The sequence below is a fragment of the Rhincodon typus genome, chromosome 18 (genome assembly GCF_021869965.1).
Source record: "Rhincodon typus isolate 14 chromosome 18, sRhiTyp1.1, whole genome shotgun sequence".
NCBI lineage: Eukaryota > Metazoa > Chordata > Chondrichthyes > Orectolobiformes > Rhincodontidae > Rhincodon > Rhincodon typus.
This window is the reverse complement of record NC_063349.1, coordinates 47,479,164-47,495,913: the sequence shown is the minus strand read 5'-3', so window position 1 is coordinate 47,495,913 and position 16,750 is coordinate 47,479,164. Positions and strand designations below refer to the sequence as shown.

At 39.9% G+C, this 16,750-nt stretch overlaps 1 protein-coding gene across 2 annotated transcripts in view; it reads left to right on the top strand.

Annotated features, from left to right (window-relative positions):
* ttc41 (tetratricopeptide repeat domain 41) overlaps positions 1-14,591 on the top strand; it is a 49,538-nt gene extending 34,947 nt beyond the window's left edge. Inside the window, exons 12-16 of one of the 2 annotated variants that reach the window (XM_048607634.1) lie at positions 436-583; positions 8,809-8,958; positions 10,975-11,108; positions 13,384-13,510; positions 13,588-14,591. In XM_048607634.1, coding sequence (XP_048463591.1) covers positions 436-583; positions 8,809-8,958; positions 10,975-11,108; positions 13,384-13,510; positions 13,588-14,353 — 1,325 coding nt within the window. In that variant the 3' untranslated portion in view covers positions 14,354-14,591. The remainder of the gene's footprint in view (positions 1-435; positions 584-8,808; positions 8,959-10,974; positions 11,109-13,383; positions 13,511-13,587) is intronic. The other variant, XM_048607636.1, reaches the window with a different exon arrangement.
* The last annotated feature ends 2,159 nt before the right edge of the window (positions 14,592-16,750 follow it).

Here is a 16,750-nt window from a genome sequence, read left to right as displayed (position 1 = left end):
AGCCTTCCTGCTCCTCTGATGCTGCTTGGCCTGCTGTGTTCATCCAGTTTTACAACTTGTTATCTCAGATTCTCCAGCATCTGCAGTTCCTGCTATTTCTTACTAGTCTGATTTTAATTGCATGTGGGGAATATATATATTTGTTCCCCTGAGTGATTTTTGGTAACGTACTAGGAAGCATTATAAATCACATGAATGGAGATTAATTTTGCTTTTGCCTATAGCACCAAAACATTAATGGAAATCTTATTTACTAAGTGGAATTAAATAACATCACTTAGTCTGTATGCTACTAAGTATTCACATGGGAAGGGCACAAATTCATTTTATTTGTGGCAATATGTATGGCTCTGAGAGTGCTGCAATTTTATGTTAAATCTTAAAATGTATACCAGTAAGTGAACAAACCAAACTTATTACTAATTTGTTTTACAGCACGCTTGTTGTTTAAATTGGCTAATTTAGTTATGCAAGGTGGCTCAACTGACATTAGAGACATACTGCAGAAGGCCAGGAGAATTACTAAAAAGACCTGTGATCCATGTGCAGAAGCAAATTTAAACATTCTTGAAGGTTTCCAAAAGTGAGTTCCTTTACTTCTTATTTTTGTCCGCCCGTCATACATATCATCCGTCAAAGACTGTTGGAATGAATTTTGGACCAATAGCAATGCAGGAGATGATTCTGCTGAAGCTGTTTGACCACCTGGTGTGAGCAGTTCTTGTGCTTGCTTCCTGTACAGCTTACAAGGCACACCAGCTTGAGAAAGGCATTGATGCATACAGTCCTTCTGAGTGCTAGAAGCAATTCATTCCATGCTGTCATGACATTACATAGCCCTACACATTGTGCGACACATATTTACAAAATTTGGACCACACGGGTACATTCAATGAGTGTGCACATTATCCACATTAAATTATAAATTGAAAGAAGGGCCCTGCACTAGTATTACTTAAAGAGCTGGGCACAAATCTGCATCAACAATAAGTTTGAAGAACTTTTCGCTATTGTAAAATGTCTCAAAGTAGCCTGGAGTACTTTTGCCGTAATTGTAATGAATTCGTACATTTGGCAAGGAGTGTTGTTGCACCCTCACATTGAGGATAGAAGCTGCAACAGATATGGTCTGCACTTGCAGTGTTCTGGGTCTGCAGCATGTCAGAGACACAGAACGGCAGCGAGGGCATGTACTCTGGGCCCTCTGCCAATTTGGAGCTGGACCTTCCATGTTTCTTGACAGTGACAGGAAGCTGAATGACAGATTTACCAATGCTCCCAAAATGGTGTTGATTTCAATATGGCGCCTCATTTCGTCTTCCCCTTGGGTGAACTGGAGCATGAAACATCTCAACTGCAGCCTATTCATTGCCTAGTGACTCACCATGAGCTGCTTCCAACTCCATATTAGCCTTTACGTTACATGGAACTTAATGCCAGTATCTAAAGTAGTGGTTGTGAGTTTCCAATCAAGTGATAGTACTTCTTGATCAGTAGAGTGATGTTACCGTTTCTCTTCTGACTATTGCTATGGTTGGGCAGGTACCAGTTCTTGAAATTCTGAAAACCGAAATCAGTTGTGATAGGTTGGGTTGAGGGAACAGTGATATGGTAGGCAGCAGAGATTATACCAAATAAAGGGGAACTTGGAGTTGAGAAGGAGCATGAAGTAGGAATCCACCATCATCCTCATTGATCCAAGTGACGTTAGATATTATGGGCTCTGCTGTAGCCAACTCCATGATGAGGAGAAACATTTCCATAGGGGTTGGCTGTTACAAATGACCTTGTCTCCCAGAGGTTCTGCTTCTATTATGCACCAGATTGTCTTGCAGAAAAGAAGGTAGGATGTCAGTAATTACATTGCATTGAGTTTGGGTGATTTGCCTGTCAGCTGAATAGCTAAAGCTGAATAATGCAGACAGAGAGGTGGGTGTAAGGCTAGTATCATTGATTGGTATGTGAGGCTGAGGTGGAGAATCTGTATGCTAGACTGAGTACTGAGTTCAGGAGATAACTGATGGGTGAGTGATAGATTGTGATGATTTGAGCTGTATATTCTGCTCTTCATAGAGGCTGACCCTTTTAACAAGGGATATTTATTTCCCACCAGCCAAAAAAAAGAATTACACAATAATATTTCACATTTTAAAGACTTTTACTGCAAGAAACAAACTAAAATTAACAGTGACTAAACGTTAATTAGTGGATAACTAATACATTGAAATATGGAAAGTTATTTTTCACACCAACTAACTAATTAATACTACAAAAACACCATGTCCCATGATTATATGCTACTCTAGACTCCATGCAGATATGTAGCATTGCAGATAAAGTCCAAATCTTTCCTAGTCTTTTAACTTGCTCTCTTTACCCTGTTATACCATGCAAAGTCTTCCCATCTTCAGGTCCCTCTTGAAAGTCCCTTCACTCAGTCTCTTGAGCATCATCAAACAGACTTACAGCAGCAAGGCACCCTGTAGATGCTCAGAGAACAGAGAACTATTTCCCACCATCATCCTGATTGGGATAACACAACAGCAGTCTTTTTGAAGAAGGGTCCTGACCCGAAACGTCAGCTTTCCTGTTCCTCTGATGCTGCCAGGCCTGCGGTGTTCTTCCAGCTCCACACTTTGTTATCTCTGACTCCAGCATCTGCAGTTCTTGCTATCTCAACAGTCTTTTTCCCTCTGCCTTTAGCAGCATCCTCTCTGTCTCACTGTGCAGGGTCTTGCTGAGGCCCAGATTTTCACTCCTCCAGGTACATAGCCCCTCCCATGCCCCAAAGCCAACATGAGAGAAATTTTCCACAAAAGGCTGATTTTTTTTTTATGGGGTGTGGAGTAGTAACTCGGCCTCATCACCCCGGGAAGTAGTTTAGAAGATAAAGGGGCTATTGTGTATAGGAGACAACCCTCACATACTCCCTATACCTCATCCATGTAACCTGTGCCACCTCATGACCCCTACCCACCCAACATGCACACATTTCATGCCTATCTATGTCAATCTACCCATTCCTGTGGTGCTTTGTATACCCATGCCAACCCATTTCCCATTCATCACCATGACCTTTGCCAACTGAGTGCCAGCTAATGTCAGCCCAAACCTACCCACTCAACACTATGGACCTATGTAGGCACTACAGTAACTTGGTGTCAGCATACGTCAATCTATGACCTCACACTCATCCCATTACGCCTTCTAAACTCTGTCAACTTAGTGCCAACTCATTACAATCCATGTCCCTGTCACCACCCTTTCCCTTACATACTCCATGCTATCTCACTTAGTTTGCATGGTGAACAGATCTCAGGAGTCATGCTGAGATACAGATGAATGTACTAATTAGGAGCTGTAGTAAGCTATTTGGTCTTTCAAACTTGCTGTATCATTCAACATGGCTGATTTGCTTCTGTTCTGAATTACACGTTCCCATCCATTTCTGATAACCTTTGATTCCCTTTCCTCACAAGAATCTATCAACTGCCACTTTGAAGATATTCAATGATGCTCCCTCAACCACTTTTTGAGACAGTGTTCCAAAGTCACATAACTGGCTGAGAGAAAAGAATCCCTCTTATCTCTGTCCAAAACAGCCGGCCCCTAATATTAAAATCGTGTCCCTTAGTTCTAGACCTGTGAGAAAGAGAAAACATACTTTCCATGTCCACCTTGTCAAGACCATTCAGAATCTTGTAAACTTCAATTAAATCATCATTCACTCTTCTAAGCTCCAGTGAAAACAAGCTCAGCCTGTTCAATCTTTCCTCACTCCAGCTATCAATCTAATAAACCTCCTCTGAATTCCCTCAAATAAGGAAACCAAAATTGCACAGTATAAATGAAATGTCAACCCTTCACTTTTATGTTCAATTCCTCTTGTAATAAAGAAAAGCATTCCATTGGTCTTCTTAAATACTTTATCTACTCGCATACTAATGTTTTGTGACTTATGCGCTAGGATACCTAGATTTCTCTATACCTTAGAATTTGCAGTCATAGAGTCATAGAGCTGTACAGCATGGAAACAGACCCTTCAGTCCAACTCATCCATACAGACCAGATATCCTAAATTAATCTAGTCCCATTTGCCAGCATTTGGCCCATATCCCTCTAAACCCTTCCTAATCAAATACACATTCAGATGCCTTTTAAACATTGTAATTGTACCAGACTACACCACTTCCTCTGACAGTTCATTCCAGGTATGCACCACCCTCTGCATGATAAAGTTGCCCCTTAAGTCCTTTTTAAATCTTTCCCCTCTCACCTTAAAACTATAACCTTTAGGTTTGGACTCCACTACCCTGGGAAAAGACCTTGGCATTTTACTCTATGATATTATAAACTTCTTTAAGGTCACCCCTCAGCCTCTGACACTCTAGGGAAAATAGCCCCAGCCTATTCAGCCTATCCCTTTAGTTCAAAACCTCCAACCCTGGCAACATCGTTATAAATCTTTTCTGAACCGTTTAAAGTTTCACAATATCCTTCCTATCGCGGGGAGACCAGAATTGCACACAGTATTCCAAAAGTGGCCTAACCAATGTCCTGTACAGCGCAAAATAATGTCGCAACTCCTATATTCAATGCACTGACCAGTAAAGACAAGCATATCAAACGCCTTCTTCTCTATCCTGTCCACCTGCAACTCTACTTTCAAGGAACTATGAACCGGCACTCCAAGGTTTCTGTTCATCCACACTCCCCAGGACCTCATTCTCCAGTTAAGTAATTCTCTGCATTTTTATTCTTCCTTTCAAAGAGAACAATTTTTAATTTTTCACATTTACTCCATCTGTCAGATTCTTGCCCACTCACTTAACCTATCTATATTGATCTATGTTCTACTTAGGTCATGTTCACAATATAGTTTCCTACTAATGTGTCACCTGCAAATTTAGTTACCATACCCTCAGCCAGCAGAGGGAGACAGAAGCCTGGGAGTAGCTCAGCCGAACACTACAATCATTGAATTGAGAAGCAACACCAACTTTGTGCGCTGTTATGAGCTGGATTTCTCCACTTCATTTCTGTTTTGTTCATGACACCAGGTAGAGAATTCAGTTAACAGGACTGAAAGTGTTATATCTGAATGCACGCAGTATAAGAAATAAGGTTATGAGCTTGTGGCGCAGATCGAAATTGGCAGATATGACATGGTGGGCATCACTGAGACATAGCTGCAAGGGGATCAGGCTTGAGAGCTGAATATCCAAGGATGTACATCCTACTGAAAAGATGGGCAGGTGGGTAGAGGGGGTGGGGTTGCCTTATTAGTATGAAATGAAATTAAATCAATAGTAAGAAATGAAGTAGGGTCAGATGGTGTAGAATCTGTGTGGGTTAGAACTGAGGAACCACAAAGGTTAAAAAAAAAACATAGTTGGAATTGTGTTCAGCCCTCCAAACAGTAGTCAGGAGCTGGGGTGCAAGATATGCCAGGAGATAGAAAGTGTGTGTAAGAAAGGCAAAGTTACACTGATCATGGGAGATTTCAATATGCAGGTGGACTGGGAAAATCAGGTTGTAGTGGATTGCAAGAAAAAGAATTTGTGGAATGTCTATGAGATGGCTTTTTGGAGCAGCTTGTGGTAGAGCCCACAATGGAACAGGCAATACTGGATTTAGTTGATACAGTGTGGAGCGATGAAGGGTCTAGGCCTGAAATGTCGACCCTCCTGTTCCTCTGATGCTGCCTGACCTGCTGTGTTCCTCCCGCTCCACACTGTATCAACTCTGACTCCATCATCTGCAGTCCTTGCTATATCCTAATACTGGATTTAGTGTTGTGCAATGAGGCAGACTTGATACAGAAGCTTAAGGTGAAGGAACCCTTAGGAGGCAGTGATCATTATATGATTGAATTTACTCTGCAATTTGAGAGGGAAAAGATAGAATCAGAGGTAACGGTATGACAGCTGAATAAAAGCAACTACAGAGGCATGAGAGAGGAGCTGGGCAGAATTGACTAGGAGATTAGCCTATCAGGAAAGACAGTGAAACACCAATGGTAGGAGTTTCCAGGAGTAATTTAGGAGACACAGCAAAAATTCATCCCTAGGAAAAAGAAGTGTGGTACAGGGAAGATGAGGCAACCATGGCTGACTAGGGAAGTCAGGGATAGCATAAAAACAAACGAGAAAGCATATAATGTGGCAAACAGCAGTGGGAAACCAGAGGATTGGGAAGCTTACAAAGACCAACAGAGGGCAACAAAAAAAAGGGGGGAGAACATTAAATATGGGGGTAAGCTAGCCAGTAATATAAAAGAGGATTGTAAGAAAGAGTTTCTTTCGATATATAAAGAGCAAAAGAGAGACAAAAGTGGACATTGGACCGCTAGGAAATGATGCTGGAAAGTTAGCAGTGGGGAACAAGGAAATTGCTGAGGGACTGAATAATTTACTTTGCATCAATCTTGGCTGTGGAAGACATGAGTAATATCCCAAAAATTCAAGAGAGTCAGGGTGCAGAGCTGAGTATGGTGGCTATCAACAAGGAGAAGGTGCTAAAAAACTAAATGACCTTAAAGTGGATAAATCATCCGGACCTGATGGACCACAACCCAGAGTTCTTAAGGAGATAGCTGAAGAGATAGTGGAGGTAGTAGTGATCTTTCAGAAATCGCTAGAGTCAGGGAGGGTCCCAGAGCACTGGAAAATCACTAACATGACACCCCTGTTTAAAAAGGGAGTAAGGCAAAAGATGGGGAAAAATACAGGCCGATTAGCCTAATCTCGGTCGTAGATAAGATTTTGGAGTCCATCGCAAAGGATGAGATTTCTGAATACTCGGAAGTGCATGGCAAAATAGGGCAGAGTCAGCATGGCTTCATCAAGGGGAAGTCATACCTGACAAATCTGTTAGAATTCTTTGAGGAAGTAACAAGCAGGTTAGAGCCAAGAGAGTCAATGGATGTTATCTACCTGGACTTCAAGAAGGCCTTTGACAAGGTGCCACACAGGAGGCTGCTGAGTAAGATAAGGGCTCATGGTGTTCGAGGCAAGGTGCTGGCATGGATAGAAGATTGACTGTCTGGCAGAAAGCAGAGATTGGGGATAACAGGGTCTTTCTCAGGATGGCAGCCGGTGACAAGTGGTGCTCCGCAAGAGTCAGTGTTGGGACCACAACTTTTCACTTTATACATTAATGATCTAGATGAAGGAATTGAGTGCGTCTGGCTAAGTTTGCAGCCAATACAAAGATAGGTAGAGGGACAGGTATGAGAGGCAGGGAGGCTGCAGAAGGATTTGGACAGGTTAGGAGAGTGGGCAAAGAAGTGGCAGATGGAGTACAATGTGGGAAAGTGTGAGGTCATGCACTTTGGTAAGAATAGAAGCATAGACTGTTTTCTAAATGGGGAGAAAATTCAGAAGTCTGAAGTACAAAGAGACTTTGGAATTCTAATCCAGGATTCTCTCAAGGTAAACTTGCAGGTTGAGTCAGTAGTTAGGAAGGCAAATGCAACTTTGGCATTTATTTTGAAAGGACGTGAATTTCAAAGCAGGGATGTACTTCTGACGCTCTATAAGGCCCTGGTCAGGCCACATTTGGAGTATTGTGCACAGTTTTGGGCCCCATATCTCAGGAAAGATGTACTGGCCCTGGAGTGGGTTCAGAGGAGGTTCACGAGAATGGTCCCAGGAATGAAAAGCTTAATATATGAAGAACGTTTAAAGACTCTGAGTCTATACTTGATGGAGTTTAGAAGGATGAGATGGGGATCTAATTGAAACTTACAGAATACTGAACAGAGTGGACTTTGAGAAAATGTTTCCATTAGCAGGAGAGACTAGGACCCAAAGGCACCGCCTTAGAGTAAAGGGAAGACCTTTTAGAACAGAGATAAGGAGAAACCTCTTCAGCCGGAGAGTGGTGAATCTATAGAATTCACTGCCACAGAAGTCTGTGGAGGCCAGGTCATTGAGTATATTTAAGATGGAGATAGATAGGTTCTTGATTGTCAAGGGGATCAAGGGTTACGGGGAGAAAGAGGGAGAATGGGGTTGAGAAACCTATCAGCCATGATTGAATAGCAGAGCAGACTCAATGGGCTGAATGGCCTAATTTCTGCTCCTATGTCTTATGGTCTTATGTTCTTAACAGATTGATCATGTATGATAGCCAACTCTTCCTCAATTCAAAATTGTTTTGTTCAAACGATCAGACAAACTGTTAACATTATGTTCACACTTAGCTTTGTTTTTATGTTGCTTATTTCAATAAGTGCATAATAAGGTAAAGTAGCCATGGACTTACCACCATGTGGCTGTTCTCTCATTAGACAAACGATTGGTAATAGTTTAACCCGAGTCACAACACCTCAGGTGAGGTGAGAGGTTGAGAAGGAGAGTCTGTCATGGTAACCTGAGCCATTGTGGGAATTAAACCCATGTTGTTGGAATCACTCTGCATCACAAACCAGCCATCCAGCCAACTGAGCTCAGTTGTCCTCAGTGTTCTGGCCAATATTTATCCCTCAACCAAGGTCACGAAAAAGAAAAGAATTACCTCATCAGTATCACATTGCGGTTATGGGACTGCATGGTATGCAAATTGGTTGCTGCACTTTCCAAATTACACCATTGACTTCAATTCAAAAGTATTTAATTTGTAAAGTGCCTTGAGACATTCAGAGGTTGTGCAAGATGCTATTTAAATGTAATTCATTTTAGGTGATATTGTTAATATGGTTGCAATCCTATTATTAGCATCAATAATGTATAATTGTAGCATTGCTTTGAAATAAAATTAAGATTTTAAGATTAATAATTAGAGTTTAAATTTCTTTCTTTTTAGGTTACATTTAAATAAACTGCTTGAAGCTGAAAATTATTTTAAACAGGCTTTAGATATCAGGCAAAAATGGTATGGAAATTTGCATCCTGTAGTTGCTGAGGTACTAGAACCCCTGGCAGATTTGCTGTGCTATCCTAAGTACTCAAAAAGGTAAATGTTACAATCTATACTTCTTCCTCCCTAAGAAAATAAACAGGTGAAATGTTTTATGGCCAAAATATGAATTGCTATGAATTTGTCTGCAGTAGTGCTGCGAATGTATGGCTTAAGTATGTTAGTCATTTGTATTGGTTCAGTGGTGCCTCTGTTGGTACAAGTGGAATTGGAGGGCACAGATTAGTGCTGATATCAGCTTGGCTGTTGGAAAGGTAGCAAATCAGGCCTAGAAGTTCCACCTTCTGGATGAAAGACGAGCTTGGAATCCCAGGTGCATTTTATCCTGCATACATTCCAGTGCACAGGCACGAAGTAGCTGACTGGTTTGTGAACTAGTGATTAATTATCAATGCAAAGTCCTTTTGTTCATCAACAACTATATGATTGACTGTCAGGTAGCTGGGCAGCTTGGGAGTATGAATCTTTTGAATCCTAGAATTCCTACAGTGTGAAAACAGGCCATTCAGCCCATACTGAACCTCCAAAGAGTAGCCCACCCACCTACCCTTTCCCTGGCTAATCCACCTAGCCTGCACATCCCAGGGCGCTATGGGCAATTTAGCATGGCCAATTCATCTAACCTGCACATTTTTGGACCGTGGGAGGAAACTGGATCATTCGGAGGAAACCCACGCAGACACAGAGAGAACGTGCAAACTCCACACAGACACTTATTCGAGGATGGAATTGAACCCGGGTCCCTGGTGCTGTTAGGCAGTAGTGCTAACCACTGAGCCACCATGCCACCCTAAATGGTAGAAGCAACCGCATCTCCATAAGAACAGGAGCTGTCTCTTTCCTCTTTAATTAAAAAGACACTTAAATCTGAAGAGAGCTAGTTCATTTTTCTCCTCAACAATTGATGAAAGCAGTGGTTCTTAAACAGTAAGCCAGAGACTTTATACGTGTGAACCAGTCACCCTGTGCCTCCTTTAATCGAGTGGAAGTATACAGAAAAGGAGAAGCAAGGAGCAATTGATTCTGACAAACCAAATAGACCATCTCAGCTGACACTATGATCAAGTACCATTGAATTGCCTTCACAGTTGTTTCCTCTGCCCATCCCACTCGTACTTTTTTCCTCTGCGTCTATCTATAGAGGGGGAGTTTATAAGGGAGTTAGAGTTTTAGCTAGAAAATTTACATGTTGAAAGTTCATAATTTGTTTATTTTTAGTTAGAATCTGTTTAGTTATAATTTGTTGTCATTCTTGTTAATTGTGGCAATCTAGTCCTTGTGTTTTGTCAACCTGGGTCTGAAAGACAGGTGAATTGGGGAATTCTGCATTCCATTTGAAAGCTTTAACTTTTGTGTTGACTCCAAGAATGGCATAGCTTGATTTCCAGCATGTTACTCCCATGAGATGTAACAGAAAATGATGCTGCAAAAAAATAGTTTACTAGGAAATTTGCTTTAATGTTCTGTCCAAATGGATACAAACCCTTTCATGCTGCATTTAAACATCAACTTCGAATATGAATGAAAATCCTGTGATAAATCATGAACAAAAACATGATCCATGAAAATGTAAACATCAGACAGTTGCATTTGATGGAGTCGAATGGTTGAAAAAGTCCTGCCCATCTCTGTCTCTTATTTCAATGGAAGAGCATTGAAACTGCCAGTAGAATGGTGCAAACACCTGATGGCCATTTATATGGTTTATTTTAGGTTTCTACTGCTGCAGATGTCCAATAGTAGCCCCATGGAATTTAAGGGCCTAGTGTTTGAGTCAATTTTGATCTGAAAATGCATCCTATATGATATAAATAGTGGGGATATTTTCAAAAGCAAATCAATTTGGAAGGTAACATAGATGACTTTAAGAGAAACTGTAAGATATAACTACAGAGCACTTCACATCAGAAACTCATCTTGGGGCTGACTCTCACGATCTGCCTTGATTTTGTTATTTGGAATACGTGAGGTCAGGTTATTTGTTGGGTGACTTGGCTTTTCAATAGATTGCCTCTTTATCCTTTCACACAGTGATGCTTTCTTAATTTGTAGCTTAGACTGGAGTCAATCAAAAAGGCTTTACGAACAAGTGGTCAAAATTCAAGAGGACAGAATGCAGCGGGCCACATCTTCAGAAATTAGAGATCAGGTCAATCTCCACAGAGCTATTACTATCTATAAACTAGGTAAGATAAATATATTGATAAATATATCCTATTTCTTTGTGTATGGATAAGTGAGTTTCCTAAATTATTAACTTGTTGTTATCTGCCCTTTGTAGTAGTAATATTCACACATTCATAAATTGCCCACAGCTTTGCATATGACCCATTAATTAGAAAAGACCTATACATGAGCTGACACCAGAGTTAGGAGAAAAAGATATATCAGAAATCCTCTCTACAGAGAGCTGCTTAATGGTCACAATCTGCGTATGTGTTGTGACAATTTGCATAGTAAAATTGACTGGGAAATAGTGGCATAGCAATTTACAAAGCATAATTAGAAAAGAAAAAGATAATTAAGATGATGATAACTTTGAATAAGATCCTATAGACTGAAACTTGTTTCAGTAAAAGCATGTTAATATTTCTGCAAGTGTAGTTTAGATGCAAGTGGAATAAACCTTTGCAGGTTGTAAATAAAACCAAATGATGCAGAAAAGAAGAAAAAAAGAAAACAAGGTTACTTAGCATTTGGGCTATAAGCAATCACAGCTTTTGTGACACCTCAAACAAAACATTGCAAAATAAGCATTCTCCCATCCAAGATCGAGCCAAGGAGGAATTTTTTCTCTCAGATGTTTGTTCATCTTTGGAATTGCATTCCATAGAAAGCAGTGTAAGCAGGATCATTGACTGTATTCAAGGCTGGGTTGACAGATTTTTGTTCTACAAGGCAGTATGTGGAACAAGCAGGAAAGTGAAATTAAGGTCCTAACCAGATCCACCAAGACCTTATTGAATGGCCTACTCCTTGTCCTATATCTTGTGACTTTTTTATGATTTTAATGTATATTTTTACTGATATTAGCATTTTCTGACTCTATTTATTCATTCATGTTTTAGTTTTATTATAGTGAAACGATATCCATGAAAAATATTTCCTAATGTATAGTTCATCCTGTCCAGACAAATTGAAGCTAATCGTTGAATCATAGAGATTTACCAAACACCTTTTGTTTATACAAAACAGTCATGAAATACTACTGTGTCCATAAAACCAGCATGTTTTATGACCAGGTGAGGAGGGATGAATTAGTTCCTGTCTTTTTAAGCCTCCCTTGGTTGTCTGCCACAAAATGTTTTAGTTCTTTTTAGCCTGTAAACACGTTTGAATTAAAATGTAGTATTGGTAATTGAAAGGAAAAGAGGAATTTCATTACTTACTAATGCCCCCCCCAAAAAAAAATCAGACATATATGCACATACAGATAGAAATTTGTAAAACAGTAAATGTCTAGTACAATAGGAAAATAAAGCATAAGCAGTTTAAAAAGTTTTGAAAGAGCCTTTGAGTTGTTATAACTGAATTTTAGAACATGGCTGTCTTGCTGATGGCTTGTATCATCATCTGTATTGAAGTTTGTAGAATCCTTGAGTTGTGGGTGAGTGAATGTTTTTCTGAGTTGTTCTATCACTGGTGCTGGTTTTTGAGTTGTTGAGAAGGAACTGGAGAGAGAGAGTGCCTTTCAGTCCTGCTATTACCAATCCATGTTCTTTCTCTGCAGTCCAAAAGTTGTTTTCCTGAAATGCAGTTTGCATGTACATTCCCTTGGCTGGTACTTTTTTTATTCCAAGCTGGATGATCCCAGCTTATTAAGTTTCCAGAAACGTGTAAATCAAAAATAGGAGAGGGCAGTTTCTTCATACCTGGCTGAGTTTTAGTGCCTTTTGATAAAATATTAATTTTGTCTTATTCTGTCTTATTTTATCTCACATTGGTTTTTTGAACTTGGTTCAACCTGATCAGGTGACCACAACTGACAACTTAAAATCGTATTTCTTCCTTTTTAAAACCATTATAGTCCATTAAGGACTCAGATATTAAAACTAGATGATGGAAGTTGAAAATTGATAGTCCAAATAGTACCACTATTGTGACAAGCACATGATGGAACTTTGTCAGAGTTGGAAGATAGTGAAGGTGCTGAATAGTTTTGACATTTTGAATCATGACTTATTACTGAAAAGTCCCTCTAGTATCCAAAACCAGTATTGTTTTCATCATTTGCTCATCATGCTACTATCAGTAAAAATGAGCTGACATTTGTTACAGCAATAACTGATCCTATGAAAATCCAATTCTGTATAAGCTTAAATGAAGTATTGTTTCTGCATGAAGACATGGACTTCTAGATATGGTTATTTGTACAGGATATAAAGAGAAAAGACAACTTGTGCAATGGAAAGTATGAAATCTGCTGTTTGGTATTTTGCAATTTTATATTTCTCTAAATAGGTAAACTATTAAAAAGTGAAGGCAATTGTCTGGCTAGAAAAAAAGCAGCAGAATGTTTACAACACTCATGTGACTTACTAACTGAACTGCTGGGTCCTAATCATCATTTAACAATGGAGGTGCGAAGGTATGACATGTTTGGATGTTCTCAATTTTTTTTAAAATATGAAGTATTGTATCTCAGAAGTATCTTTTTCCTCATAGGCTGCTGAAACATACAGAGAAACAAGTCTGCAAAGATATGACACTTTTGATGAATTTGGATAGTCCTAAAGTGTCTACCAGTTTGCTAACAGCAAAGAAAGATGATCAGCCAGAGTCTGATTCACAATATCCTTATGAAAGCTTGAAGATGCACCCTGATTCGAAGACTTTAGCCAGCAGCCAAGCTGACAGTCCACAGATGACTGCCCATGTCAACTCTGCACAAACAACACAACCTGTTGACAGTTCAATAGAAAAGACACAAACAGGTGTTGATTATAACATATATTCTGATGATCCTGTTGTACTCGAACAGGATATAATAGATTATAATGTTAATTTCGAAGAGGAATGTTTAACCAATTCAAGATCTGGTTCAAATTTATATATTTCTAAACATGCTTTGCTTCCAAGGCCAACTTTATGGATGGAACAGCCAAAATCTAGTCACCCAGATATGAAAAGCAATTTATCAACAACAACCAAAAAACAGTCCTTGCTCGGTTCAATCTGCAGACCATTAACTACTTGCAAAGTGTCTGCGTTTGGGCCTAATATTAACACTTTAGTACCACCTTTAAGAACTAAAGCAGGATCAGAAAGACTCAGAATCATTTACCAATCAGGTTGGCATCATCCACCAGGACTGCACCCAGCTCTTAAAAAGCCTTTCTCATCCGTGAGACATGTGCTGAAAAGGAATCCTGAGATAACTTGGAATGTGCATCACATAAATACACCTAAGTGCAAAGCCAGCTGGCGGTAGATTTGGCTGAGATTTCCGTGTAACTTGTTTTGCTTTCAGGTAGGACTGTCCAGTAAGATGCATATTCAAACTGAATGAAGTTTGAAATATTAGAGGATGTCTCAACTGATATCATTCTTGCATTCCTTTTCTTTACCAGTTTGGAGAGTAGAACCCCAGACATCTAATTAGAGGCACTAAGGATTTTATAGACAGGTATTGTCTATATTGACTAACAAATAAAAGAGAAAAATGATAAGCATGATTTCTTTCTTTTTATTCTGTTCTTTAAATTCAATATAAGGGACACTAAAAATGAAGATTTATAAAATGTAAAAACCACTAGATAGCAATATCTGTGGAATAGTATTTTTTGACAGCATTGTTACAATCAACTCTTGTGGTTGTCATTCCCAAGAAGATAACTGTGTTTAAAAAGTGTTAAGTCCACACTTTTAATGACAGTTTTATTTCAGTTAACGATATAACTCACACCTCACTGATTATTTGACAGTTTCTTTGATCCATACATTTTATAGCCAACCAGGAAACAGACTAGATATCTTCTAATCAATCAATTCAGGAATGTTATATCACATCTCAGGAGCTGGTGGGACTTGAACTCAGGATTCCTGGTTCAGATTTTTTTTCCCCTAATCAATCTATTCAGAGATGTTATTACACACCTCTGGAGCAGATGGGACTTGAACCTGGGTCTCTTGGTCCAAAGTTAGAGACACTACCACTGCACTACAAGAGAACCCTCCCTGATTCAGATTATTAGCTCCCCATATTTATGCCACCAATTCCCTCCCAATTAACCCTCTATTAATATACCTGTCATCATCAGTTCTTGCATTCCATTAGGTCACATGAATTCCTTCAGATGATATTAGATTTCCCTTTCTAATGTTCAGATCAATCAATATATATAGTAAAAACATACAAAACAACACTTTTCAACTTTGCATGTTAAAGTTCAAGTGTCCTTTTTCCAATAGGTCCAACAATTTCTTAGAATTTGCTCCTTTCTTTGTAAAGTAATCAGATAGCTGACTGCTGTTATCCATGTATTTCACTTTGGAATTTCTCCATTCTCTGTTTTAAACTGCAATGTCAATTCTCAGTTGTATTCATGAATACATTTTATTAGTGTACATTATCAGAAGAGGTTGGAGTGGAATGGTGATGCCACTGGATCAGTAATCCACAAATTCAGTCTAAGGATCTGGAGATAACAAGGTGTAGAACTGGATGAACACAGCAGGCCAGGCAGCATCAGAGGAGCAGGAATGCTGACGTTTCGGGTCTGGACCCTTCTTCAGAAATGGGGGAGGGGAAGGGGACTCTGAAATAAATAGAGAGGGGGGGAGGCGAATGGAAGGTGGATAAAGGAGCAGATAGGTGGAGAGGAGATGGACAGGTCAAGGAGGCTGGGAAGGAGCCAGTAAAGGTGAGTGTAGGTGGGGAGTTAGGATGGGGGTTGGTCAGTCAAGGGAAGACAGACAGGTCAAGGATACGGGGATGAGGCTGGTAGGTAGGAGGTGGGGGTGGGGGTTGGTCAGTGAGGTGGGAGGAACGGAGAGGTGGGAGAAAAGACGGACAGGTCAAGGAAGTGGGGATGAGCTGGGCTGGTTTTGGGATGAGGTCAGAGGTGGGGAGAATTTGAAGCTTGTGAAGTCCACATTGAGACCATTGGGCTGCATGGTTCCCAAGCAAAATATGAGATGCTGTTCCTGCAACCCACTTCATTTTCTCACAAGAAAGATACGCCGTCCCACCTCTGATTTGTTACATTTTGCAATTAAACATTGGAAAGTCTAAAGCCAATGCTTTCAGCCGTTACCACAAACTTGTTCTCATCTTTGTGTCATCACTGTTTGTGATTGTTGGGAATAAAATTACATGATCCTCAGCATTGACTAAAATACATCCTACTCCCTGGATGTTGTTTCAGGTTGAACCAGAATTTTTTGGTGTGGACCTGACTGTTCACTACTTTGGTGTCCTATTTGATCTTGAACTTAACTTTCATTCCCGTCCATTGGCAAAATATCCCATTCCTGCAGTGTTTTCTGCCTCTGTCTCTGTCTCTACTTTAGCTCATCCACAACTGAAATTCTCAACCCTTGCCTTTGATACTCCAGCACAACCATTCTAGTGTTCCCCAACCAGACTTCCTAGTTCCAGTATGCATAAACTTTGGCTCATACAAAACTCTGAGGTCTGTATCCGAACTCTGACTCAGTCCCATTAATACTTCACACTCTATGCTCAGTGACCTTTGACCTTGATTTATTCACTGTTTTCAAATTATTCTATTGCCATGTCACACAAACATAAGTTGCTGGAAAAGCTCAGGAGGTCTGGCAGAATCTGTAAAGTCAAAAATCAGAGTTAATGTTTTGGGTCCAGTGA